This window comes from Trichoderma breve, chromosome 5 (assembly GCF_028502605.1).
Source record: "Trichoderma breve strain T069 chromosome 5, whole genome shotgun sequence".
NCBI lineage: Eukaryota > Fungi > Ascomycota > Sordariomycetes > Hypocreales > Hypocreaceae > Trichoderma > Trichoderma breve.
The window spans coordinates 2,064,883-2,090,496 of NC_079236.1; the positions used below are offsets into that span (position 1 = coordinate 2,064,883).

At 51.3% G+C, this 25,614-nt stretch overlaps 8 protein-coding genes across 8 annotated transcripts; 5 read left to right on the forward strand and 3 right to left on the reverse strand.

Annotated features, from left to right (window-relative positions):
- Positions 1 to 548: 548 nt before the first annotated feature.
- On the forward strand, positions 549 to 1,298 carry T069G_08305 (AKAP7 2'5' RNA ligase-like domain-containing protein; the record flags this gene model as incomplete). Its single annotated transcript, XM_056175515.1, has 1 exon — positions 549 to 1,298. One exon carries the CDS (start codon positions 549 to 551, stop codon positions 1,296 to 1,298), a length of 750 nt encoding a protein of 249 aa, XP_056026464.1.
- Positions 1,299 to 2,292: 994 nt separating this feature from the next.
- Positions 2,293 to 3,923, forward strand: T069G_08306 (uncharacterized protein; the record flags this gene model as incomplete). Its single annotated transcript, XM_056175516.1, has 4 exons — positions 2,293 to 2,500; positions 2,600 to 3,025; positions 3,110 to 3,322; positions 3,418 to 3,923. The coding sequence occupies 4 exons, from the start codon at positions 2,293 to 2,295 to the stop codon at positions 3,921 to 3,923; spliced, it is 1,353 nt and encodes a 450-aa protein (XP_056026465.1).
- A 2,647-nt stretch (positions 3,924 to 6,570) lies between these two features.
- Positions 6,571 to 7,401, forward strand: T069G_08307 (uncharacterized protein; the record flags this gene model as incomplete). The annotated part of the gene is made up of 2 exons (XM_056175517.1): positions 6,571 to 6,848; positions 6,918 to 7,401. 2 exons carry the CDS (start codon positions 6,571 to 6,573, stop codon positions 7,399 to 7,401), a joined length of 762 nt encoding a protein of 253 aa, XP_056026466.1.
- A 1,380-nt stretch (positions 7,402 to 8,781) lies between these two features.
- T069G_08308 (PP-loop family domain-containing protein) lies at positions 8,782 to 10,969 on the reverse strand (the record flags this gene model as incomplete). The annotated part of the gene is made up of 3 exons (XM_056175518.1): positions 8,782 to 8,956; positions 9,024 to 10,782; positions 10,840 to 10,969. 3 exons carry the CDS (start codon positions 10,967 to 10,969, stop codon positions 8,782 to 8,784), a joined length of 2,064 nt encoding a protein of 687 aa, XP_056026467.1.
- A 1,307-nt stretch (positions 10,970 to 12,276) lies between these two features.
- T069G_08309 (uncharacterized protein) lies at positions 12,277 to 13,812 on the forward strand (the record flags this gene model as incomplete). Its single annotated transcript, XM_056175519.1, has 1 exon — positions 12,277 to 13,812. One exon carries the CDS (start codon positions 12,277 to 12,279, stop codon positions 13,810 to 13,812), a length of 1,536 nt encoding a protein of 511 aa, XP_056026468.1.
- Positions 13,813 to 14,467: 655 nt separating this feature from the next.
- T069G_08310 (short chain dehydrogenase domain-containing protein) lies at positions 14,468 to 15,322 on the reverse strand (the record flags this gene model as incomplete). The annotated part of the gene is made up of 1 exon (XM_056175520.1): positions 14,468 to 15,322. The coding sequence occupies one exon, from the start codon at positions 15,320 to 15,322 to the stop codon at positions 14,468 to 14,470; it is 855 nt and encodes a 284-aa protein (XP_056026469.1).
- Positions 15,323 to 19,831: 4,509 nt separating this feature from the next.
- On the forward strand, positions 19,832 to 21,635 carry T069G_08311 (major facilitator superfamily domain-containing protein; the record flags this gene model as incomplete). The annotated part of the gene is made up of 3 exons (XM_056175521.1): positions 19,832 to 20,015; positions 20,084 to 20,366; positions 20,441 to 21,635. 3 exons carry the CDS (start codon positions 19,832 to 19,834, stop codon positions 21,633 to 21,635), a joined length of 1,662 nt encoding a protein of 553 aa, XP_056026470.1.
- Positions 21,636 to 22,217: 582 nt separating this feature from the next.
- T069G_08312 (putative adhesin domain-containing protein) lies at positions 22,218 to 24,709 on the reverse strand (the record flags this gene model as incomplete). Its single annotated transcript, XM_056175522.1, has 2 exons — positions 22,218 to 23,711; positions 23,819 to 24,709. The coding sequence occupies 2 exons, from the start codon at positions 24,707 to 24,709 to the stop codon at positions 22,218 to 22,220; spliced, it is 2,385 nt and encodes a 794-aa protein (XP_056026471.1).
- Positions 24,710 to 25,614: the final 905 nt, after the last annotated feature.

Sequence of the window (25,614 nt, forward strand, 5' to 3'; positions counted from 1 at the left end):
AATCTGCGCAGACCAGTCAGACACGCCTGCAGCCCGTGCGTCCAGGCTAGTGGCTGGGCCGTCGTGGCGTTGATTTGCCCTTGAGTCGGAGCTTACTGTACAGCAATGAGTTGTACAAAAGCCTTTGTCCCACCGAGTCTGCGCTGAGTGGATGAGCATTTGATATCTGCATTGCTTCACGTTACACACGGCAAGCTGCTATTTGCTAGGTTCCATTGGCCGGGCGGCCGCACTCGAGATGTCGGATATGATGCGGGTATGACGGCGCCACTCACGACCTTGCAACGGACCCGATGAAGCATTGTCGTGGCCCGGCATTGCGTTGTCTCAGTCATGTTACTGCCTTCTACTCCGTGTCTCCTTCGCATTTCTTACCCACTGCGTCGTTTGTGTCCTTACACTGCATCGTCATTCTTACGCTACACTGTTGACCCCTTGTTATTTAGCCCAAAGTATTGATCATATATGACAGCTCCTTACCACTGGCCCCTCGCAGATACCACCATTCACAGCGGCCACTTGCAGCCGCACCCCTTCCCACTGCAAGCATGCCCCCAAAGCTTACTCCAACGCATTTCCTCTGCATACCCCTCGCTGGGGTGCAGCTGGCCACGGCTCTTGCGGCGTTCCGGGCCGACGTTACCAGTGCCATGAGCTTCGGCCTGCCGGACGACGCCGTCCGGCCCTTGGGAACGCTACACCTGACACTGGGAGTCATGTCTCTGAAAAGGGACGGTGTAGAAAAGGCAGTGGATATACTCAAGGGCCTAAAGCTGAAAGAAATACTCGCAGAGACGAGATTGGCCAAGGATGCTAACACATCTGCCGCTGTCTTGGCATTGTCAGGCGGCAGCAATGATGGCAGTCAGCTCTCCAAGACAAACGGCCTATCTTTGACAATACGAGGTCTTCATTCAATACAGCCAGCAGATAGAGCTGCTGTCCTATACGCACCTCCTTCGGACCCTGAAGGCATTTTATACAACTTTTGCAAGCAGCTACAAAAGCCATTCCAAGACTCTGGATTAATGATTGACGAAAACCGCCCGCTATTGCTTCACGCCACCATTTTCAACACCATATATGTCAAAAACAATCTCGGCCCCAGAGGGAGAGGGAACAGGAGGGCAAAGCTGACAATTGATGCACGCGACCTGTTGAGTAGGTACGATGACTATCTGTGGGCCGAAAATATGCCCATCACTCGTGTGGCGCTCTGTAGAATGGGCGCCAAGCCCATTCCAGGAACAGACGATGCGGCATACGAAGTTGAAGCGGAAGTTGAGTTTGAGCCTTGATGTAGCTCACGGCGCAATGTTTGGTGGCATATGTCGGTCATGGCCGTGTGTCATGGGTCCATGGAGCCGTACGAGCAAGCAATTGATTTTACATCATTGATATCACCCTTGAATAAGCTCAGTTATCTTTGCTCTGTCAGCGAATGGTTCTTTTTTCTCGAAAGTTGAGACATAACTTTGCGGACCTGACGTGCTAGCAATACACTCGTGTTGAAGTTTTACATCTCTTTCTGCGCATGTGCGATCGACTTATACCTCTCGGCTTACAGAGTGTCAACTCACAGTCGTTAGACGCCAAAATGCTATCCCGATTTGGACAATCTTCAAGGCAAAGCAGCATTGATTGATGAATGAACTCATTTAATATTGAATTCAGCACACGGCTAATTGATTCGCCAACTAAATCCATATGTTGATATTCGCCAGCAGTAGCGAATTTTACTTTGCTGTGTTTTAGCATAGCGAAACATATGGAGCCCAACTGGACGCCCCGCGCCGTCTCCGAAATAGCAGCTCCGCTCCGGCCTTGTCGCCCAGCCCCTCCAACTACCTTGCACAAGCTCTTCGGCAGATTTGTGGGAGGCGTTGCATATCCTGGCATCTCACGGTCTTCCAGGCAGCCACCAAACCAGCTCGTCGAATTAATTTCCTTTGCTTTCGCTTTGTCGGGGAGAGTGGGCAATCAGGGGAGCGGGCCATCTCCTGTCGCCTGCCGCGAGCAACAAGCAAAAGCTGCCAAAGTGGCCTGCTGGACGCATCAGCCATCATGCCGAGCCAGCATCGTCTAGCCCTCCACTTTGGCATCATCTCAGCGACTTGACGACGAACCGACACGAACCCGAGGCGCGACTCGGGACGAGACGATACGAGAAACATGAACCCATCTGATAAGCGCCGCGGAGGCGGGCGCAGCAACAGCACCGGGCCCGCCTGGCGAGCTGGACATGCATCGCATGCAAGTCGCCATGGCAGCACAGCAAGCAACGCCGACAATATGCCCGTGATGCCGCCTCGCGCGGCCGTGGTCAATACGAGCTCGACGGGCGGAGACGATTCTCACAACGCAAGCGGCACACTCGCGGAACGAAAACGAAAAGAAAAAGCGCGCGAGAGAGACGGTGTAGCCAGCAACTCATCCTCCTCCAGCACGGCAAGGGGATCCAGTCCGCATGGCGTATCCAGTAGCAACGCCAGCAGCAATAGTAATAACAGCGGCGGCGGGGGCAGCCCGGTCTCGAAGCAATTACGCCGTGCACAACAGTCAGAGGCAGTCGCAACGGCCCATCTGCTCCGCGAAAAAGACGACCGCATCGCATACCTAGAAGGCGAAATGGCCATCATGGAGCGCGAGTTCCACCAGGAGCTCGACAAGCTGAGCCAGACGGAGAGCGAGACGGCCACCTTTTGGCAGGGCAAGCATAGCGCGCTGAACCAGCAGTACCTGCGCACCGATACGGAGCTCAGGCTGCTCCGGGCCGAGGTCGACGTGCGCGAGGCCGAGAGGGAGGAGTTGCGGCAGGGCGTTGAAGTTCTCCGGCGCGAGCTGCAGGAGAGAGATGATGAGATCCGGAGGCTGAGGGGCCAGGTCAGGGGCTTGAAGGACTTTGTGAGCACAAGCACCAGGACGGATGATCAGACGAGCGACGAAGTGTTTGGGGATGGCATGACCAAGCTGGGCAACGGGCTGCAGAACTGGGTCATTACGAACTTTCGAAAGGCAAAGCTGGGTGAGTGAAGAATTCTCATGCCCCTCAATGCATGCCGATTGTTGGAAAGAAGAGGGCAGTTGATTGGACTGACAAGAAAGGCAGACTTGACCAAGGCCAGTGACGCCACGCTCATAGAACTCAGCCAGCTTGTGCCCATGTACGAGGACCTCATCCACACATCAAAGGTTCACCTCCTGCAGTCAATCGTCTCGAGCATCCTCGTCGAGATGGTCTTTAACGCCTACTACGTTGGCCTATCAGAACAAGATACGCAGCACATTCAGCAGATGGAGCAGCTGCTATCCTCACTTTGCGGTCCGTCCACCCCCCTACCCCCTCTTTTGTCTGTGGAAGAGAGAGATAGAAGGAGAGAAGGAGAAACAAAAAGAAAGGCTAACATGAAGAAACAGCCTCGACCGATGTCGTAAACCAATGGCGCTCGTCCACCCTTGCGCTCCTCCGCCGCGAGGCACACCACCTTCACGATAACACAGACGCGTTTGCCGAGGCCGTCATATCTCGCATCACTCAGCTGCTCGACAGCATCATTACGACTTCTCCATCATCATCATCGTCATCATCATCATCAGCCCCCGCAGCAAACTCAGCTACGGCCCGAGACTCGGCCCTCCGCGTGCTCATCAAAAACTCCATCGAACTCGCGCGCCTACTCGTGGTGCAAAAGGCCCGACTGCGGGTATACATGCCCAGCATCCTGCCTCACCAGCAGGTGCTGTTCGAGCCGGACACCATGGAGGACATGGGCGGAGAGGAGGACGAGGAGAACCTGGCCAACCGGGAGATTAGCTGCGTCGTCTTCCCCGGCGTCATCAAGCACGGGGACGAAAACGGCGGACACATGCAGTTCCGCAACGTCATTGTCAAGGCGAGGGTCTTGTGTAGCCCGGAAGAATAGACCAGAGAGAGGAGACAGAGAGAGAAGAGGAAACGTTACTAAATTCCAACACTGTAGCCTGTGGTTCCTACAAAGCACAGCCCACGAAATAAAGGCATCTAGGCTCCGAAGCACACCATGATAAAAAAAAAACCGTCTTTTCGCTTTTTCAAAGAAGGATCCCGGCGATTTTTGCTGCATCATTACGTCGTTGCTCAGGCCCTCCGTGTCTCCGTGCGAGGCGGAACCGGACCCCCAAGCTGCTCTCAGCCTAGAGCGGAGGTACGGGAGGCGGGCCGTGACGCCGACCCGCCACCATGCCCATCCCATCCCATCTGTTACAGTACCATCCACAACTCAAAACCTCATACTCGTACGATACAACGTTGAAGTGTGCCTGGACTTCAGTTGAATCTAGTCGAAATCTAGTTGCAACAGTACAGGCATGTATCGCTCAGACCGGACTGGTACTGGTTCTTGTCTTGTGGGTTGGTGCCCAATCTTGCGTCTGCCTACGGAAAGACATGCATCCGTCCGTACGGAGCAAAGCTTGAGCTGGAAGGAGGAGTCTTTTGAGCGAAACGGGAGAATGCGAGCAATTGCATTCGCCAGGAAGTGATCCGCGACGTCACTTTTATTTTAGATGGGCTGAACGGTACAACCTTCTCGCTTCTAGCTCGTCGGAGCCTCTTAACCCCCATGTCTTCCTTATTGTCTCTTTTCGCCACCCCAGACAACGTTAATTAATCTCTCGAGGTCACGGGAAGCAAAAAAGGCAGACAGGAATAAGTCATCCGACACCTACGAGGGCGTCATACAGCAGGAATTACATCAAGTCAATAGGACTTTGGTTGATTGTTCGAGAAAATTTATCGGAATGGGCTGTGCAGGCATGATGATGCGTGTCAGTGTTTGGGACGGGGGAACTCTACACCAACATTGCCCTAAATCGCAACTAGCAAGTGTTGCTACTGTACCTCTTGTGCTTCGTATTTGTCAGATTCGTGTAAATGGCGTCTGCAGGGTGCCAAGAAGAAAGAATTCACTAGACTTGTTCCGCATATGAGTCCCTTTAGCTACTTTTTCCGTGGCGAATCTTGTGAATGCGAGCGAGTGAGTGTCACCGGAAAGACACCAGGCCTACGCTGGAAGTAAAGACAAGGTATTCGGCAACCTGACAGCTAGCCCAAAAGCAGAGCGATCAGCAATTTCGGGCTTCGATACAGAGCAACATGCACCGTTGGCACCTCCGAAGCTGCTCCGTGGTTTTCGGAGAGAGGCCCAGCAGAACGGCCACTTGTACTATTTTGCGTATTCCCCCGTCACCTTTCCTATCGTATCGAGAGCTCCAGGTCTTACTTGGGTTGGCGGGGTTGGACCCAGACAGAGAAGACAGCGGGGACCCCACTAAGGTCAGTGAGCCGCACGATTTGAGCTGGATCTGATCCCCCCGCGGTTTTTGTTTCTTTGCCCGAGGCACGGTCAAGCAAAAACGGACGCCGTAGCTCGCCTAAACACTTGGGGGGACATAATCCTGGCTCAGTAGCCCGGAACCCGCTCACAGCTATGGTGTGCTCCCCGTCCGCTGATTTGCCTGCCAACGAAGTACAACAAGGTGGCTTTACCGCCGTGCCGCCAGCTTACTACAATTCACTGGCCACAAGAGACGCGGCCGTTTGATAAAAGTCGTAATTGCCTGGCAGCCTTCGTCGTATATCGGTGTGAAGCTACCGTTTCATTCGTTGACGGCGAGACGGCTTATGACGCGGCCCTGATTAGACACCTGAGCTCGTCCTCGGTCGTTCTAGTGAGGCGGGAAGGGAAGAGAGGAGCCATTGCTCTAAACTCGTTGAATATCAATTGCTTAACGGCTTGTCACGGCTCCCAAAGATTTTTTTTACTGCCCACGAAGAAGTTGGTGGCAGCGTGTACATATCATCCATGCTGATTGTTCAGAACCGTCTTGTTGGCCAGTGAGATTGGCACCAACAAGCCTTTAGATGTATGCGAGCATTCAGATGACCAGTGTTATATCGCCGCCCATCAATGGAGGATGGCCGACACCGCTCTCACATAGTTTCCATGCATCCATTTGGCAATGTTTGACGATCTGTGTTCATGCCCGATAAGCGTCGAGTACTTTGGTACGAGTACCCTCCTCGCATTTTACCTGCATACCTACTACCTTAGTAGCAGGTAGTAGTTAGCTGGTTGGTGGAGTCAGTCAGACAGTCTGCAGCATCCCAAATTAAAACACCAAGACGCCCAGGTCTTTTTCACCCTTCGCTGCACCTCTGTCAAAGGGAAAAGACGCAGAGTGGTAAAAATAACTTTTAATCCCCCAACCACCACCCCTGCCTCGGGGTTTTCTCTTCTTTCTCTTGCGAGCAACAGGACGGCATCCGCTGCCGTGTCTAGAAACGCTTTCACACAAGGCCGTCCCAACTTTTGTGGCACAAGCGTCATAAGCATCACGGCCCATCCATTTTGCCTGGTGGTATCCCGACTGAGCTTCGATCATCGCAGCCATCATCAGGTTGCTTGAGCACGGAAGCTTGTTGATATAATAGGCCATCGAGTCGCTTGTTGAATTGCCAGAGAGCGATCCTGGGTAGGCCTAATAGCTGCAAGCTGAGCTATTCCAGAAGACGTGCAGTGGCCCTTCAGCATGGAGGGACAACGACATATCCCTTTGGTTGTTGAAGACATAACCCATTTCCTGAAGGAGCATAAAGAGACGAAGATCCGTCCCACGGTAACAGGAAGCTCCGATTTCCAGCTGGAGCCACGTCGAGAGACACCCCGCCGTGTCTCGATTCCTCCTGAGCATCATCGCCGCCGCCGCCCAGAGGCACTCGTTATGTCCATCACCAGTGGTGAGACTCGGCGCTCTTCCATCTTCGACTCCGTCGAATCTTCATCCTCCGCTTCGTCGGCCTTGCCAGGGTATGTTCTTGTTGCCTTTCATGTTTCTTGCCTTGGGCCAACTCGCTAATGTGATTCTCCACTGCGTAGGCGACGGCTCCCGTGCGAATTCTACTGGTATGGCGATTGCGAAGAGACGTTCGATCTCCGTGACATCGATGGCTGGGTAGATCACGTTGCGGCCCACCATCTCGATATGATACTGCCAAGCAAGAGCTGTTGCTGGTTTTGTGATGAGGTCGTGTTCCACGCCCAGCCCGAAACCCAGCAACAGTGCCGGCTCCGCTATACGGACAGAATGCATCATATTGCAGGCCACTATCGCCGAGGGGCAACCCTCGCTAATGTTCGTCCTGATTTCGACTTTCTCGACCATCTCCGGATAAATGCTTTGATATCCGAAGGAAGCTTCCAGCGTGCTAGAAACTTTCACGAAGCACCTCAACCAAAAAATGGCATCAACTCTGAGCCGAAGGTTTCAAGAATAGACAGGGGAGCTGTTATAGAGGTGAGATCTCGCCCGCTACGTCGCCCGCGAGGTCGTCCCGAATCTCATACCAGTTATCGCTCATAAATCCGTGCTGCAGGGCCAAGATGTATCATCCGAGAGTCGTGGTCAGACATCTTATTTGATGTTATGTCTGCCGTATCGGTTGTCGTCTCGGCTGTCGTCTGAAAACGGCGCCCAGTAACGTGACGCGGGATGTCACAGTTGCTGCAGATCCGGAGATTTGTGTCATGATGGTGATACGATCGGCAGGACGATCGATGTCACTGGTTTGCGTGTCTTTGGTGAGCTGACCCATCGCAGTGCGTCGGGGTCAGGGCCATATATCAGAGATGCATCTCTACTCCATTCACGTTAATCTCCTTTGTTGCCTTCCTTTCTTTTCATGATTGTTTGTGTTTGGACACGACAGACGTACCCTGGTGGTTTTTCAACTGTATCTTGTTGTTGCATTTTGTCATGGTAAATGTCTTGGTTGTTATGAGGCGATTTGGATTGCTGCTGGTCTTTGAATAGGAGAGATCTGGGATCTTCTCTTTGACGCCGTGTGAATGCGGGCATCTAGCGGACAGACTCTGATAACGAGCTGCATGATTGAGGTTTTCAGGTTCAAGCTCCAAGTTTTAGGTTTAGGTTCATAAAAAAAGAAAGAAAATAATTGGATTTCGAAGGATAAAAGGAAAAAGGAGAAGATGATATTGCCACCGTGAATGTTTGCCGCCTTCCACGCGTCGTTGTTGCTTCGCGTTATCCTGGAGGCAGCAGCCAGTCAGAAAAGCGGGCTGTCAATCCAAAGGCAAGTACGCCCGGAGAAATATCGACTCTTTTCTCCATAGGGATATTCAAGTGCTCACATCAACCTCCAATAGGTAGGCAGATATCGATGCAGTTCCGCCGGCGTGGCAAAATATATTCCCTCTCTCTTTTTTTCTTTGTGTGGCCAGACATCATGAATCAGGGCTCTGCAGAAAATTTTATATCAAAATTTTCACCTATTAGGTAGCAACTACGTCGCCTAGAGCTGAGCCCAACCACGCCAGCTGGTTAAATTGCGCATGGACATATCGGCCTAGTGATGCTTCGTAGTACCGGGTCCCTCGGTCGAAGAGATGGAGTCTACACTTCGGCAGAAGAATAACATTGTTTGCTGTGTTAGCACAAGTACCGGGGAATTGTGCGTATAAGTGCCTTGATTATGGGTACAGGAGGCTGTGCCGGATATCGGCCTATCAAACGCACAGTCTTGATAGCTGGCATCATAGTATGCTCACCCCTTGACAGCTGTTGATCACGCGCTCATTCATCAGTAATACGGGTATTAATACGACACGATGCGTACGGTATTATTCCATGACTACTCCATAGCGGGCTGTTCCGTTGGTCTGCAGCACATAGATTGGCTCCTTTCTGCATTGGCGTTTCACCTTAAGGGGCAATCGCCGGGCTCTAAGTCTCACTGCTGATGTAGTGAGATTCTATATCATTGACTCGCCGTGAATTTCCATGCGCCGAGAGCTTGCTTTGCTTGGCTACTCTTCCGTATTCCTCGAGTATGCAGAATACTCTGCTTTCTGGGTGGGAGACGGGGACGGCCCAGGACCGACATTCTGCTTCTGCTTTCCTTTCTCTTGGCAGATGAAAGTAAGGTGACGTCTATGTTTTTATACCTTGCTTCATATTTCACCCACCTCTCAAGGCCGGGAACGTGAATTCCCAAAGTCGGCAGTGCCAGCAATGTCAGAATTGGCTCCGGGTTTTCCCCTTGGCCAGACTCTTCAACGCTGTAGAGGGCGGGCAACGAGTACCGCACCTTGCCTGGTGCATAGTGTTTGAGAACTTTTTCCAAGTTGGCGCGCTCCCTCGGAGGCAGGGCCATTCGAAATGGCTTTGCGTAAGAGGGTAGAAAAGGAAGCACGTGGAACTTTGCGGCGACACAGGCGCTCACTCTTATCCAGAAGCGTCCATCCCACAATTTGGCGGTTTTCCACCCACGCCAATGACGGTATCGGCTTGGATGATCGCCATCGGCTTCCAACTTGAGGACACCTGCTCGATAGTTGAGGTAACCGGGCAATTTCCGCTCAGGTAACGGCTGCCTCGAAGAATATGGTGCTCTCGACAGGAGCCACGATGCTGAATTCATCTTGGACACAGGTTCAAAGAGCACGCCTGCAATAGAGAAGGCTTTTGGCGGCGCTATTGGCACGGCGTCGACCGTCTCTGACAAATCTGGGAAGAGCCGGTCTACAGCATTGTCCAGATTGGCGAGAGGCGGCAGATGGAGCTCTGGGGTTACAAATGCAATGAGCTTGCGAATTGCCATGGTGGCCATCAGCCGACGGGAGCGCCTGCGTGCTTCTTCTCTGGCCTGAGCAAACGGCCGCCTCATTTGACGAGGCTTTTCGCTCCAAATTGTGGATACGTCCACGAGTAAAGTACCCGCGTTTGGATCGAAATCCTTGATGACTCCTTCTCGAACCAATAGTCTGTGGGCTTCAGCCTCTTCCAGCTGTGCCCTTCGTCTCGATCGATGAGCTAGTGCCAGGATGGAGGGTTTCTGTAGAGCCTTGGGCAATGTGTGGGCTCTTGTGAGTTGCCGGATGGCATTACGGGTTGTGAGTGTTGGATCCGTATTGGTGCGATCTTCAAACCATTGGACGCCGTTGGCCTCACATGTCGCAATAAGCCGATTCTTATCAAACTCCAAGAGTGGTCGGTATATCATAACACCACCGTCCTCACTCTGCAGGGGAGTCAGATACGGCACGCTAGGGTCAAAATCTCGGGACAGATGCCAGGGAAATGGTCTCGCATTTTCATCGAAGCTGAGATACGACTTGATCTGATCCCACGGCTCTGCTGCTTTGTCGTCTTTCAAAGAGAATCGCAGCCGCTTCATGGCGCGTGCCGGTGGTTTGAAGCTTAGGAAAGGGTGCTTTTGTTTCTGGTCATCGAGGAGGCCACTCTTGTAGACGCTATGCAACTCGTAACACTCTGGAATTGCATTGGCTTGCCGTATGCCTCGGAGGCCTCGGTATCCATGACCGGCGAGCAGCCGCATCAAGACCGTTTCGTACTGATCATCCTGATGATGCGCGAAAAAGAGGCTAGGGGCCTGGAGATATCTACAAGTAGACCCCAGAGCTTGATACCGCATAGTGCGAGCAACACTTTCGACGTTAGGCAAGGTAGTTGGTTCAATGCCATGCCACCTATGCTCCCTCCAGTTCAGGGACTTGATGACGGCCTTGAGGCCAAGCCGCTTCAGCTCCTGAGTGACGCGGGAAGCTTCTTGGGAGCTCTCTTCACGCAGCTTATGGTCAACAACAATACCAAAGGCACTCTCAGTGGGGTTGTCAGCTATCTTGATGCCCCTGTACACCCTGAGGAGGGCCGAGAAGAGATATGCCATTGCCATTGAGTCTACGCCTCCGCTGACAGCCAGGGCTATTGGGGGAAACGAGGTTAGCCGTGAAATCACCAGGAATTCCGTGTCTGACTTGCCTATACGCTGTGGCCGGGCATAATAAGCCGTAGGGAACCGCGGCCGGCATGTTGCCAGCACGGCATCGCGGAACTCGTTGACGGAGATGGGCTTTGAAGCATGGTGGAAAGCCAGCGTCTGCGAGCTCATTCCACCCGACGCTGCAACGGCAGCTGGGGCAGCTTTGGACGCCACGGTAGCACGATCAAGGGGGTTCCATATAGAGAGAGATCGGGAGATCGGGATATCTATGGTATATAGCACAGCTGGCGACAAGTAAAAAATGCTTGGTTTGGGAGGGATTGAAGCTAAAATTCAAGGTTGCATCCCAGCTCCTTTGGTTGGTGGGACAAGGGAAGAAAAGAGGCGAGCTAGAGCCGTAGTGGGTTGTAGCTCTCAAAGTGCCGCTGTTATGCCGGCTGAACGAATGGATCAGGCGAGGCCATCACAAGCACTGGTTTGATTGACAAGCGGGCGCTGGCATCCAATCGGCTGGCCAGCATTTGCCGCTTGCTGCCAGGCACATGTTCTTTTGTCATTTCAGGGATAGAAAAAGACAAGATACGGGGAGTGAGAGAATTTGTGTCCCGGTCTGCTGCATTCCCGTAGTGCAACTGTACTGTACAGCAGCATCTTCACATGCCCGGCAAGCTGCCTCCCAAACCCTCAAGGTCTTGGAGAAAGAACCCAGTATTCTACTCCATAGCAAGGAGCACGAACCACCGGCCCAGCATCAACCCTTGGCATCCATCTACCGATACGGGGCATGCATATGTACGCATGTGTATTTTGCTTGATGGGGATCAAATGGATTGGATTTAATGGAGCTTCACTCACTCAAGTCTGAAACCAGCCAGAGATTGAGCACCTGCAGCCGCTGATTTGCCCGTCGCCACCCGAACCTACAGGCGACCGGCGTTCCGGTTTAGCGGTCTCGGGCCTGCATGGCGAGGCTAACTGCAGCACTGCAGCGATTGCGCCAGCGAACAGTTCCAACTGGCCGCTGGCCCACCGAGTCTGCCTTCAGCTCCATTCGATGCATGCACACGACAGCGATTCGACGCGACGGCGATTTTCAAGTTTTCATCTCATTTCAAATCTTCCGTAGCGTCTCTAGTGATTGTCGTTTCATATCGCCATCCCTCCTTTTTCTCTTCTTTTTATCCTTCTTCCCCTTATCATCACACACCTCGCGCAGGTTTCGCAGAGTCCGTCAGGTTATCAAATTCTGGTGACGCTTCTTCGTTCCCCCACTTCCACCACTACCTGCGAGAGAAAAAAAACAAGGGCTGGGCTGGCTCAACTCTTCCTTGCTCATGCAGCAGCGCCAATCAAGCTGACTCGCAACAATCCAATCCAATCGTCGATACCCCAAAAAAGCAAAAAATAAACAAAAACAAACACCATCGTCCTGTCCGCAACCGCACCATCTCAACATCTACAGTCGCCTCATCCCCATGGTCTCTCAACCCGATCCCCCTTCGTCTCTCGCAATCCGCGGCACCTCGTCCCTTGTCTCGCGCCCGTCTGCACGAAGCAAGCGCTACAACCGCTCACAAGTCGGAGGCACCAACTCATACTTACCGCAGAATGAATTCCCCGTCTTCTCCCACAGCGGCGACGTCGAGATCCTGATCCGCGCCGGGCCCGTCGAGAACCGATATCTGCTGCACCGCCACACGCTCACCAGATGCAGCGGCTTCTTCGAGGCCAGCACTTCGTCCGAATGGTCGCGAGCCCAACCACTGCTGCCAAGCGGTCACGAGCTATCGAAGATCGGTGAGGACGGTAATGCATCCGCAGTGGATGGAGATTCTGAGCTGGGAGGAGCCACGCCCACGAAGAAATGGAGATACGAGCTGGACTCGGGCTCAGGCGACAACGACATCCCCATGCTGGTGCAGCGAGACGAGCCTCGAGACGACGGGCGCTCACTCGGGTCGTCTCTCTTCGGTCCCGGCCCCAAGACATCATCGCAGTCGCGCTCACATCACAAGAGCAGCAGCTACCCGTCAAAGCGCGACTACTCTCGCTCTGTTATGAGCCTCGGCCAACAGCCCCAGACTCTCTCACAGGCTGACGAGGATCTACTGCGGGATTACGATAACCTGTTTCGCACCTTTTACAACTACCCGCCCGTGCTGGACAGCATCAACGTTGCCGACGCCTATGTGCAATGCAAGAGCCTGCTGACGCTAGCTGATCAATACGACGCCCTGCCCGTCATCGGCCCTCGCGTGGACCATCACCTGCTTCAGTTTCAGTCCCGCCTGTGGAAGCAGATCGCAAAGTACCCCATCTCATACCTCCGGCTGGGCTACCTGGCCCGCAGCAAGGTCATTTTCCAGGAGGCCCTGATCCACGTCGTTGGCCAGTGGCCCGCGGGTGAGCGCAGCCTGCGCGCCACCATGCCCGACATTGTGCTAGACATCATCGAGGACAAGGTAGACGAGCTGGAGGAGACAGTCAGCCGCGTCGAGGGCCGCCTGTTCCGCCTCAACCTAACCACGTCCCGCGGCGAGCGCGTCAGCCCCAACAACGGCTACCTCGACTGGCTGGCCACGAGCCTCTTCCGCCAATGGATCGCCGACAACACCACGCCTCAGCCACCGCCCGAGTTCCGCCGCCCGGGATCCCGAGACACAAACCGCCCCGCCGCTCCACTACCATCTGCTCCTCCGGCCCCGCCTCTCACCGCAGTCGGCCGGGCCTATCGCACGCTCGGCTCCGGCAATCCGAACACGTTCCTCGGCCACGACGAGTGTAAGAAGTTCCTCAAGCTGACGCCCGAGTTCTACAGCCGCGAGAACCTGCGGCGCTTCGAGAAGCGCATGGACGAGCTCAAGGCCATGGCACGGTCCGTCGTCCGGCCCCTTATGAACAGCGGCCTGGAGCTGGATTTGAGCGGCTCCAGCCGCGTTGCCGATAGCATCGGGTACTTGACGTGCACCGAAGTCGGCAACAGAGACCTGCCCTGGACGGTAGATGAATGATTTGAACCTATATAAAAGAAGCAAACTAACGAAGGGAAAAAATGAGGGGAGTACATATAATGAGAAAAACAATGACAATATGAGCAAGCATGGGAGGAGTGTTGCATAACAGCATGGCAATGATATATATGTATGCATGCTTTGTCGACATCTTTTTTTGCATATTTGGCAGAACATGAAATGAAATGAATGAGACGAGACAGGGGCGGAGATGAGATGAATGGATGATGATCACGTTATACGACGAATTTTTGATGGGTAGCATGCCCGGATTGCATCACACGAGATGAATAGGTTACTTCTTCTTTTTTGCTTTTTTTTCTTCCTTTTTTTATTCTTGTCTTTCTCAAGTTTATATGCCTTTACTTCTGGTTGTATAAGATTATACCCCTTTTTTTGTATTAGTATAATTTATAATACACATCTATTTTCATATCCGTTAGGTTTACCGACCGATTCAACTATGATTCAAACAATGATCCTTTGCTGGCTTGAACAAAATTATGCAAGAAAGGGCTATACTCTCTGCTAAATAGATTCAGAGATAAATACGGTTTGTATTACATGTCTAACTGTAGTGTAGTAGCTAGATAACAGCCATTCGTCTCTTTAGATTACACGGCTCTTCTCTTCCTTGTGTTCCGGCTCCTGACAATCACCATCCCTGAACAAAGCCGTCAATCGTCGTAAGCAGGAGATCTTCCTTCAGAATCTGGTCCTTCTTCGCCTTAAATTCATCGACATCCCACTCAGCCCAGACAAACCTCCCACTCAAAAACTCCGCCTCGTCAGAAGCAAGCCAAGCAAAGAACTGGCCTGCAACCTTGCCATCCGTCATGCCAGTAGGCGGCTCCAGAGCACCAGACTTGGCGAAGCCGTCGGATTTGATGCTACCGGGGTGGCAATTGATGAATCGGACCTCTGGGTGTTCAAAGCGGATGTGTTCGAAGATTCGTGCTTGGCCCAGCTTGCTTCCCGTATAGCCTGACCATCGTTGCATTGGGAAACGCATGTGAGTGGCAAGAGTAGAGACGTTGAGGACAATAGCACTTTTGCCTTTGGGCTTGGCTCTGAGGAATTGCTGTGTGACAGTAGCCGTGCCTAGGATATTAATCTCAAAGCCGGTCCACCAACTCTTCAAGTTTTCTTTGATAAAGGGTCCTTCATCTGGGAAATGGCCAGCGTTATTAATCAAGACATCGGGAACACCAAATGTCTTAATAATAAGCCCAATCTTTTCTTCGTCGGTAATATCGGCCGCAAAGGTCTCGAACACAGTATTCGGAAAAGCCTCCTCAAAGCGATTCTTAGCCTCATTGATACGCTCAAGGCTACGACCAACAAGTCCGATGCGCTGTGCGCCCGCTGCCGCAATTTCCCGCGTAATGTGTTCGCCTACGCCTCGACCTGCGCCTGTGATGAGGAAAGATTTGCCAGTAAGTGGATTGGCTGCTACTGCCTTGGTAAGGGCATCATAGGGGCTGACGTGGGCTGTAGCGAAAGAGGCCATGTTTTCTGTCTGTTAAGCTGTTTATGAGATATCTCTGTAAGTGAAGTAGTTTCTTCATCTTGTGTTGGGTTGACTTTTTATATTGTTGTCCGTAGACAACAGCATAGCGTTTTGATTCCTGCCGCATTTGTTCAAGAGAACAGTTGCTCAACGTATTGCTAAGCTCGTGCTACCTAGAGGATTCGATAATCGCTTTCTTTCTTACAAATCATTGCAAAGGTTACAGGAATACCACGACTTGAGCGCTTTTGTTGTATCTATAATATATGGCTCTTACTCAGCCTGAACGGGATTATGAATAAAGATGCCGATACCACCTCAAAATCAGTGAGCCTAAATATGTTAGAACAGCCACAGACAGTATTGATGTGTAATTTCATATGACAGAGCCCAATGATGTGATTGAAACGTTAAACGAACAGTACATACAATATCAGGTTATACATGTGTTGTTATCGACTGCGTTGAAATTTGTGATGGTAAAGGGGGGAAGAGATACGGGTTGGTTAGGCTGTGAGATGCAATTCTCAGTCAACAGATTCAGAAGTTTCCTTTAACTCTCCCTTTTAAATTGGTCACTACTTAAATACACCTTTCAGGAGTTCTAGAAAAATATGCATACTGAACTGAATGTGACCAAAGGACGGAATCAGCAAACTTGTGAGACCATCATGGTAGGCATCAAGACTAATGCAGATTTCACCTCTTCTCACCGATATGGTCCCTCTCTAATGCAACGCACAGACGCCCGACGCCGTTTGTTCATTGTGACGCACTACTTGCATGAACCAAATTGCTTTCTCAATATCATTATCCTTCTATTTGCTGGTCAATTTCATCACAATCTTTATCCAGACGGAAGAGAAGCGGCTTCGATCAAATCAGGCAAACGGTCTTTTCGATACCCAGGCCCATAGGCTAGACAATGTGACGCCTGCGTAGCTAGAAGCCGTATAAAGGTAGATTCCGAGAATCTCACAGTCTGTTTGGTTGGGGCTCGTTGAGTTGGAACTGCCGTCACTCTGCTTCCTCCCCGTGGCACGGTGGGGAAAAATACATTTGCATTGATCAGATTGGGCTTTCTCGTAGGATTTGTTTCCATCTGTGCCTCGCGTTGGTTGTCCCGTTGCTCTAGATCGATTTCGAGGACATCTTGAGTTATCCTCCGAAGTCCATGGCATAGCAAATAAGCCTCGACGCCGCTCGCATTAAGCAGCGACTGTTGCATGCTGGAATTATGTCGCTTTGGTGTTTGGATGTCACTCAATGCATCAGAATCCACAGCTGGACTCAACGTGGGAAAACTCTCATTATCTTGGGCATTTAGGGTCTGAAACCCCGTTATGCCTAGTCGATAGGCTTCCTGCTGCCCTGGTCCAAGGAACCATCGAATGTTGAATAATAACTCATCTCTGGAGTGTAACTTGAGTGCATAGCGAAATATATCCTTAGCTGCATCTGAGCACAAAGGGTCGTTTGCCTCCAACAGAATATAGTAGACATAGTATAGGGTGGCCTGAATGATGAGTGTACTCATGGACTGAGCTACGGGATGTCCAACAACCTGGCCAAGAGTAGCCGTGTATGAAAAGGGTAGATCTTTTGTCCAACCATTTCCCAGTACATTGATAGGAGGCCCGGTAAGCTCGGGAAAAGAAGATGGAGTTGAGTCGAATTGATCAAGAAGACTCCATAGGTTGCTCGAATTCTGTGAGTTCCAAATCGGCAAAGCTGAGACTTGCTGGGATGAGCGTGTGTCCTCGACGGTCACTGCTGGCCCAACTGTCCTCTCATTACCGGGATTCCAGGCCAGTTGCGGAGTTGGTTGACGGATGTCGCCCTGGTTTCTAGTGTCCGGAGAGTCCCACCTCGGGTCCGACGAACTTGCAGCTAAAGTGAGAAAGGTGTGGATGGAATCTTGGATCCTCTCTGCCAAGACGAGGTCCTTTTGTTTCTGATTCGACTGAATAACGTGATTCACAAGAGTGAGAAAGGTATCCCCCATCCGGTCAACTATGTCTTCAAGTTGGGATATTCGCAGCTCACTCGCAACCTCAGTGGCTCGTTTGCGAGCTCTGAATATGCTTTGAGCCTGTCTATTCTTTTCTCTTTGGATCTACATATCAAGTAAGCTCGCACTGTTCGATTGGGTTATCAGGACACCGAATAGCACCAACGAACCTTTGCGGATGAATCGGTAACACCCCCTTCTTTCCGGGGACGCCCCTTTCCCCTCTTCGAGACCCCTCGTGCGGACATGTTACGTCGAAAGGCGTGCAGTTGGATGACGGGGTGTCACTGCCGATGACGGTCAAAACAGTCAAGCATGCCGTTTTGAAGCTGAGAGACGGAACAATCATTGAGACGAAACTTTCTGACTAAAGTGGTAGAATGCTCCGGACATAGAAGATTGCTTACTTATCAGTTCCTTGTAAGCTGAACGGCTTTAAAGTTCAGATCGGCAAATTTACGTATAGCGTCCGATCGATCGAGAAAGATGGCCCACCAACCGAGATTGATAACTCTTGAACTGCATCAATCGCACCAATGGGAGCTTTTGTCATCTGTCTTATCCCAGTTTTGAAATTCGTGCTCCTCTAGGCTTTTGACGCTATTGGTTACTTAAGTTGTTTATCTCGTGCATTACAGATCCGAAGGTAGTTGATAAAGTAGCTTTTTCAGTTGTGTAGATGCTATTACAGTTGTTACTAATATGGTGAAACTGTGAAAGTTTGGATGGCTGATTAAGTTAGAGGAATAGTAAGGTTGGTGATAACCATAATGTGGCTTACACGAGCAGGCTGACGGCGAAAGGATGTAATTTGACAATACTTTCCACACAGAAATAGACTCTACACAGACAGAAATGCTGATGAATCTTTTACAGAGCTAGACACAACTAAATATGATCAGCTATTCACAATGTACAAAGCCCATACAAGCCTCAGTAACAGCTGCATCGAATCTATACAACTACGCTTGCCTCAGCCTTGGGTCCCCGCAGAAGATCCCACGCCTCTCGTCATTTATGGCGCCGCTTCGTCGGTTGGAGCGTTTGCAGTGAAGCTGGTCTCTTATCAAACATCCACCCGATCTATGCTGTCACAGGACGAGGAACAGATTTTTTGTAGAATCACTACTCGACAGTTCCAAGGGAGTTCGTGTCATCGACTATCGCAAAGGCCCTGATTTTGTCACTGCTGAGATCCAAAGATTGGCCCCGAAGCTCGAGTATGCCCTAGATGCTATCAGTACACTTGATACGACGTCCGTCATGATTAAACTCGTGGATCCTGTCGAGGGGCGTCTCATCATGGTCCTTCCACAAGAATTACCACCGCAGGTCGCTCGTGGGATTAAGACGACTGTGTCTTTTGCACCGGCACTCTGGGAGCCAAAGGACGTCAACAGTTCCGAAGTTGAGCGCAGAGAACTCACTGCGCTAAAGTCGTTTGCATATGTGTATTTTCGCTATTTATCTGATGCTTTGGCTAATCATCTTATATCGCATCATCCTCTTGAAGTACTTGATGGTGGATTCGGCGGGATCTCGAGAGCGCTGAAGGACCTAAGAGACGGCAAGAATAGTGCGAGCAAGTATGTTATCCGTATATCTGGGTGACGTGCTACTGCATCAATCCATCTTACATGGAGTAAAGAGAGAAAACATTTCGAGGAACTTATTATAGAACAATGGACACGTAAACGAGCCTCGTCACAATGCTGCAGCTCATGCTATTAAGGTGATTTTGGCCCAACGTAGAATATTGTCATCAAACTCAAGGATATGTAGCTGTGCTACTTTGATTCATCATAGTTGAAAAGCTAATAGTGCCGGTTATTAGCTAATGTGCAAAGTCGCTTGACAATCCACCTCTAAACCACGAAGAGAAAAAAAAAAGCATTTTGACAGCTGAATTATTTATAGTCTCTATATCTACTTCGCAATTCATATCTCAAAAAGCGGACATGTTAGTAAATTCCCCGACTGAATTTGTCAACCCATCCTAGCCCTCAAACTAGCAACACATCTAGCCCCAATCCCCTAAGCAGACTATCACCCACGGGGAGATATTAATAACTTTTCCGTATCTCTAAATAAACAACACACCGAGATTTATAAGCTTTTTAGGAGAAGCAAGCCTATCATCGTACGCTGTTTGCTGGCTTATATGCTTCGTGTAGATGCAGTATCCCAACTGTCGCCGAGACTGAGCCACGTAATAAGGTTGACGCCCAATTTTTTTCTCTCCGGGTTTCCACAATCTGGCATTTGACAGGCGGGATGCTTTGGAATCTTTTGCTGTAGCTAAGCAGGACGTGGTAATTCAGTTGTTGAAGTTTTTCCATAGATTATCTAGATTTCGAGTATATGATGAGACTCATCCCGCGCCGTTCCACAGCAGAAGATAATCCCCAAGGACTGCCAGTTGCTCCAAAACTGTCCAAATTAAAGAGAAATAAGAGAAAAAATCTCCTTTATCACGTCACTCAAGACAATCCAGGCCAATGGATCCGCCCAAGCAAGCGGCCCCAGTCATATCAGATGGCAACACAACCGACGACACGGAAAGACAAGGGCCACTTGAAACTGAAAAGACAGTCGACACTTCGCCGCCCCTGAATCAGTCCATTTCGTCCTGGAAATGGTATTCCATCTGCGTGGGGTTGTACCTCACCGCCGTTCTATATGGTATGACCCTGACGCGAAACAATAAAGAGATTGCCAACGTTGTCAGTAAACTAACAAAACACTCACAGGCCTAGACACTTCCATAGCAGCAGACGTTCAAGGCCCCGTTCTAGAGTCTCTAGGAGAAATCGAGAAGCTGTCCTGGGTCGGCATTGGTTTTCCAATGGGCTCTGTCGCCACCATCCTTTTACTAGGCTCTCTCTATGGTTCCTTTGAAATCAAATGGCTTTATCTCGCGAGCATCATCCTGTTTGAAGTCGGAAGCGCGGTATGCGGAGCTGCACCGTCGATGAATGCCATGATTGTCGGTAGAGTCGTGGCAGGAGTTGGAGGAGCCGGAATGTATCTTGGGTAAGGCAGCAAAGCCCTCAGCATATGATACGGAGTCTCAAGAGTTTTCATGCTAACAAGATTATATCATCCAGCTGCCTCCACTACATAGCCGTCTTCACCAGCCTCAAAGAACGAGCCCTTTACAACGCCCTCGTCGGCCTATGCTGGGGAACAGGCTGCATCCTCGGCCCCGTCGTCGGCGGCGCATTCGCCAGCAGCGGCGCCACCTGGCGATGGTCCTTCTACATCAACCTCGTCCTGGCCGCAGCCACCGCGCCCATCTACATCCTCTGGTTCCCTCGCCACAATCCTCAGCCTGCAACTCCCGCAAAGGCGAAGCTCGCGGCCGTTGACTGGGTTGGAGCCGTGTTGAACGCATCTACTTTTACGCTCTTCATGGTTGTTCTGGCGTATGCTGGCACCGCCTGGGATTGGAGTTCCGGGGGTTCAATCGGTCTTTGGGTTGCTTTTGGCGTTTCTCTCGTCAGTTATGCCGTCCAGCAGGCGTTTTGCATCTTCACGACCGAGCAGAACCGGCTGTTCCCCGTCCAGTTCCTCAAACGACGTACGATGCTTCTCCTCTACTTTACGACTGCGAGTGCCTCTGCAAGTCTCTTCGTGACGGTCTACTACGTGCCCCTGTTCTTCCAATTCACCAAGAACGACTCAGCAATCAAGGCCGCCGTACGCTTGCTCCCCTTTATAACGCTCAACGTCAGCTTCACCATGGTCTCAGGCGCCTTGCTGCCCGTGTTTGGCTATTACATGCCGTGGTACATACCCTCAGGAGCCCTCATGCTAATCGGCGGCGCACTCATGTTCGTCGTGAAACCCACCACCAGCGTCGGTGCGATATACGGATACGAGATTCTCATTGCAGTCGGCTCCGGTCTCGCGGCGCAGCTTGCCTATGCAATCGCCCCCGCCAAAGCAAAGGCGCACGAAACTTCCGCCGCCATTGGATTCATCAATGTAGCCCAGCTGGGCTCCATCGCCATTGCGTTGGCAATCTCAGGTTCCATCTATCAAAACCTCGGATTGAGATTCCTTCGGGACGCCTTGCGCGAGTTTGACTACAGCCAGGCGGACCTCAAGTCGGCACTTGCTGGCGCCAAGTCTGTTATATTGACGCACAGCGATGCACATGTCAGGGAGCTGGCCATTGGTGCGATTGTCAAAACCATCAGTTCGCTCTATGGTCTCGTCATTGCTGCAGCGGCTTTGACTCTGGTCAGCGCCGTGTTGATGAGACGCGAGAAGCTACAGTTGGAGGTTGCAGCAGGCTAGTTTGGCCTGGCTGCTATTACATGTACTGCTTTTACAAGAAGATTGACTTAGATAACGGATTCACGTATAGATGGTATAAATTGAGAAATTTAGATTATATTTGCCCTGTTGTGTTTCGACAAGAAATAGCTAAAGCTATCTGCTCACTTCCCTCCAGAATATAAAAAAGTTCTTCCCACAACGCACCTATATGGAAAAAGAAAAAGAAAAAGAAAACGAATAGTAAAGCAACAGAAATCAGATCACCATGCAAATGTGCTCACGACGTAAAAGAGCGGCGTATCCCCCCAATGGCAAAAGAATGTCTCAACATTTCCATTTCATACTCTCATGAACAAAAAGAAAAGAATAAAAGAAAAAAAAAACATTATTCGTTTGCTTATTTTCTTCAAGAGTCAAATTCCTGGATAAATTCCTTAAACAAGTCGCTTCGCTCTTCTCTGATATATCAATTACTTGTCGAGGAGTCTCATAGTCCAACTCCTTCTCTCCTTTCCACTCACGGTTTGTCCTCTCGTTCTCTGCTTCATGGTATCATCTTCAACAGCCTCCTCTTTTTGCCATCATTGTCAATTAATCTCCTTAAACATTCCCGATTACCAACTCCTCGCGGCCAGACATGGAGTCGACAGTTAGACTCGACCTGCCATCGCCCTTGGTTCCATCGATACGTTTGATGATGCCTCCCGCCCGCGTATACTTGATATCCTTGCCTCGAATGTCCTGTGAGCCCGAGAAGGTAGTCATGGAAAACTTTCCTTCCCACGAAGCGGGATAGTTGAGTCTAAAGTCTCCACTGACGGAAGCATGGTGAGACTTGAGGTCGGTTAGTCCGTGCGGTTCCTCATCACCTCCACCGTTGGCAGCAGCAGCAGCCATGCTCGGCTTAACATCCATGTAAGGTGGCGGGGGAAGCTTGGTTAGCCGCTCGTCAGGGTGAATGATGATCCAAGGCTCGTCGTTCTTCGGTTCATCATCGTCGCGGGCAGGAGGCTCCAGTGGATCCGAGTGGCCGCCAATGCTGGCGGAAGAGTGCTTCCACAGTGGCTCAAAAACTGTCAAAGTAGTTTGACCACTCTTTGTGTCGGTCGAAATGGAGGGTGGTGAAGAGCTAGAACCAAAGATTGGTTGTAGCCTCAGTTTTTGGTCGCCAGACACCGTCTCGAATTTAGCGGTTGACGTAAAAGCCAAGTCGGCCTTAATCTCACCAGAGGCGGACGACACGCTGACGGCGTAATCTCGCGGTGGGAACCTTTCCTCGCGTTTTTTATCACTGTCATAACCCAGGGGCTCAGTCAACTTGATGTCTCCGGAAACAGAGTCGATGTTGAGCACAGCTTGTTCAGGCTTCTTATCAGACGAGGGCTTCGGGGTGATGTCAGTCTTGATATCACCGGAAACTGTGTGAACCTTGAGAAGGTCGTATAGAGGAAACCAGCCTGTAACATCGCCACTAACAGTCTCGACGATGATACTTCGTGAGGCGAGAGTGTACGGCGCCACATCCCCCGACACACGACCCGTAGTAACATCTCCTGCGACGGTTTTGATCTGGGCATCAGTGGCAGAGCTCAGAACCAGACCATCTCTAACAGCGACATCCAGGTGAATAGCATCAACGAGGATCGATTCGAGTGCTGCTTCACGGGGAATGGAGACGGTAATTCGAACTTGGATGCACGGCTGCCAGGAGCTGGGACTGCTCCAGGTGACCCAGCGGGGAATAACGACTTCAAATCGTTGGTCCCGCTTGTTGAACTCAACATCGACGTGAAGGCCCTGGTAGTTGGTCGTGATTTCAAGCTGAATGTCGCCAGTAGAAGAGGGGTCGACAGGCTGCAAGATGACTTCGCCGTATACATTTGGCGTGACTCCTCGGTGGTTTCCATTGTCTTTCTCAAGCGTCTGAACAATGCTGAGCTTCTTGTTGTTGCCAAAGCTGATGACCTCGTTTATTTTCGCCGACTTGTGCGGCTCACCCAAGCAGTTTCTGCTGTTCCTAGGAGGCCACGACATTGGGGGAGGGTTGTTGGTCGGAGGGGCTTTTACAGGTGACTCGTCAATGATGCCAGGCTTCTAAATTGTCTTGTTAGGTGGTCACAGTAACACGAGAATTGCAGCACCTTTACACAGATTCACTAATCCCTTGGGGAAAGAAATGACACGAGCTGAGCTCTACTCACCTTGGGGCTACTAATGTTAATGGTGCTGCCGAAGAGGGCAACTATAATAGAAATGATGACGAGGACACCAAGGATGGTTCGAATCCTCTTCCTCGTAGTAGAAGAGTTGGTCGAGTTCCTAATCCTTCGCCACAGTGGCTCTCGAGCTCCGTTTGATGCTCCGCCCATAGACTCGGGCTGACGTGGGAGTAAGGTCTGATTCTCTTCAGGCACACCCATAGTTTCGGCACCGGCTTGTGGGGGGGCAAAGGTCTGATAACCGGAGGACAGCGGCGAGGAAGCGGAAGGGGAGTATGCGGGAGGTGCGTCAGATGGCCGACGAACCGTATACTGTCTGGGTGCCTGGCTTGCAGGACTTGTAGGCTGAAAGGACGATATCTCCTCGTCAATGCTACGTCTGTGATGATGGCCAGAAGAGGAGGGGGATGACGACGACGCTGAAGCCGGCGTCGACTGATAATGGGTATCAAGCCGGGGATACGGCGCAACTGGGGAGGATTGAGAAGGATGGGAAGGGCTGTAGAAGCCAGCTTGGCCCTGAGCAAACGGCACGGTCTGGTGATGAGGCTGGCTATCAGTCAAAGGGGTCGACCGGCCAGCAGAGGCACTATTTATCAGCCTCTCCTCCTCAGCCTCTTTCGCCTTTGCAGCAGCTCGGTCCTCGTTCAGAGTCGGGTCCTCCACCATGACATTGGGCACAAAAGGCACGTTTGCTGATTGGCGCTGCTGCCGAACGGGAGGGGACGGCGATGACGTTGCGGCCTCTTCTAGACCGGACGACGACGCGTGGAAGTAGCCGTCAGCGGGCGACAGCGCATCCGCATCGTTCTGGTCGTCACTCCAGGGATTATCATCGCCCGAGTAAAGGTTATCGGAGTACGGGGCCGGCATTTCGTCAGACCCGTCAGGAACCGAGCAGAAGATGCAGCCAGCGGGAACAAGAGTCTCGGGGAGCTGACGAACGCCTGCCGTTGTCTAGCCTTTAGAAGCCTTTAGATGAGGCGACAGATGCAGAGTGGGTTGCACCAACAAGCCGCCGGCAGTGGAGTTGCAGCCCTTTTGCCTTTGGCGATTGGGAAATTGCGATTGAATTCAAGACAGGACGCGCGTTGGGAGTCCGGCAAGCTGCTCGTATCCTCTGCCAAAAGGCCTCTATTTAGCAGAAGCGAATAGCCAGATGGGGAAAAGCAGAGGAAGAAAAAGGAAAAGAGGGAGAGGCCGCGAAAGAGGAAGCGAAGGTGGTGTTGAAGAGCCGGATAAGCTCCTCAGTAATTGTACTATACATGGCAATATGTACACTCGCTCGCTGATAGCAGTCGGTTCACCAAGCACATGGCCTGTAAGCGCGCTCAACTTTGCCCCGTCTCTACCTGGCTGCTACTTGCGGCCATCTCGTGTGAGCAGCCGGTTCTTGTGTCCGTTCAAGGTACTGCCCATGTCCAATGCCTTCTTTCCAGGCTCTGTTCTCCTCTCCGCCTCTCCACACCTCCATCTGCTCCTTCCGATCCGCTAATCCATTGACTCTTCAGACCCGCTGAGGTTGCGATAAAAGAAGAGCCGCTACTACTGTATTACTCACACAACCAAACTACCAACCTCCCTCTAAACCCATCACTGAACGGTCATCTCTACAACTCAATTGAAGAGAAAATTCGTCGCTCGATGCAGAATCAAGCAGAGGACAACAAGTATAAACACACAAAGAGAAAATGAAAATGAAAAATTATTCACAAAATACATTATTCAAACTCGCAAAAGGCGCACGCCATGCCAACAATCCCGCTAATGCCATTTGC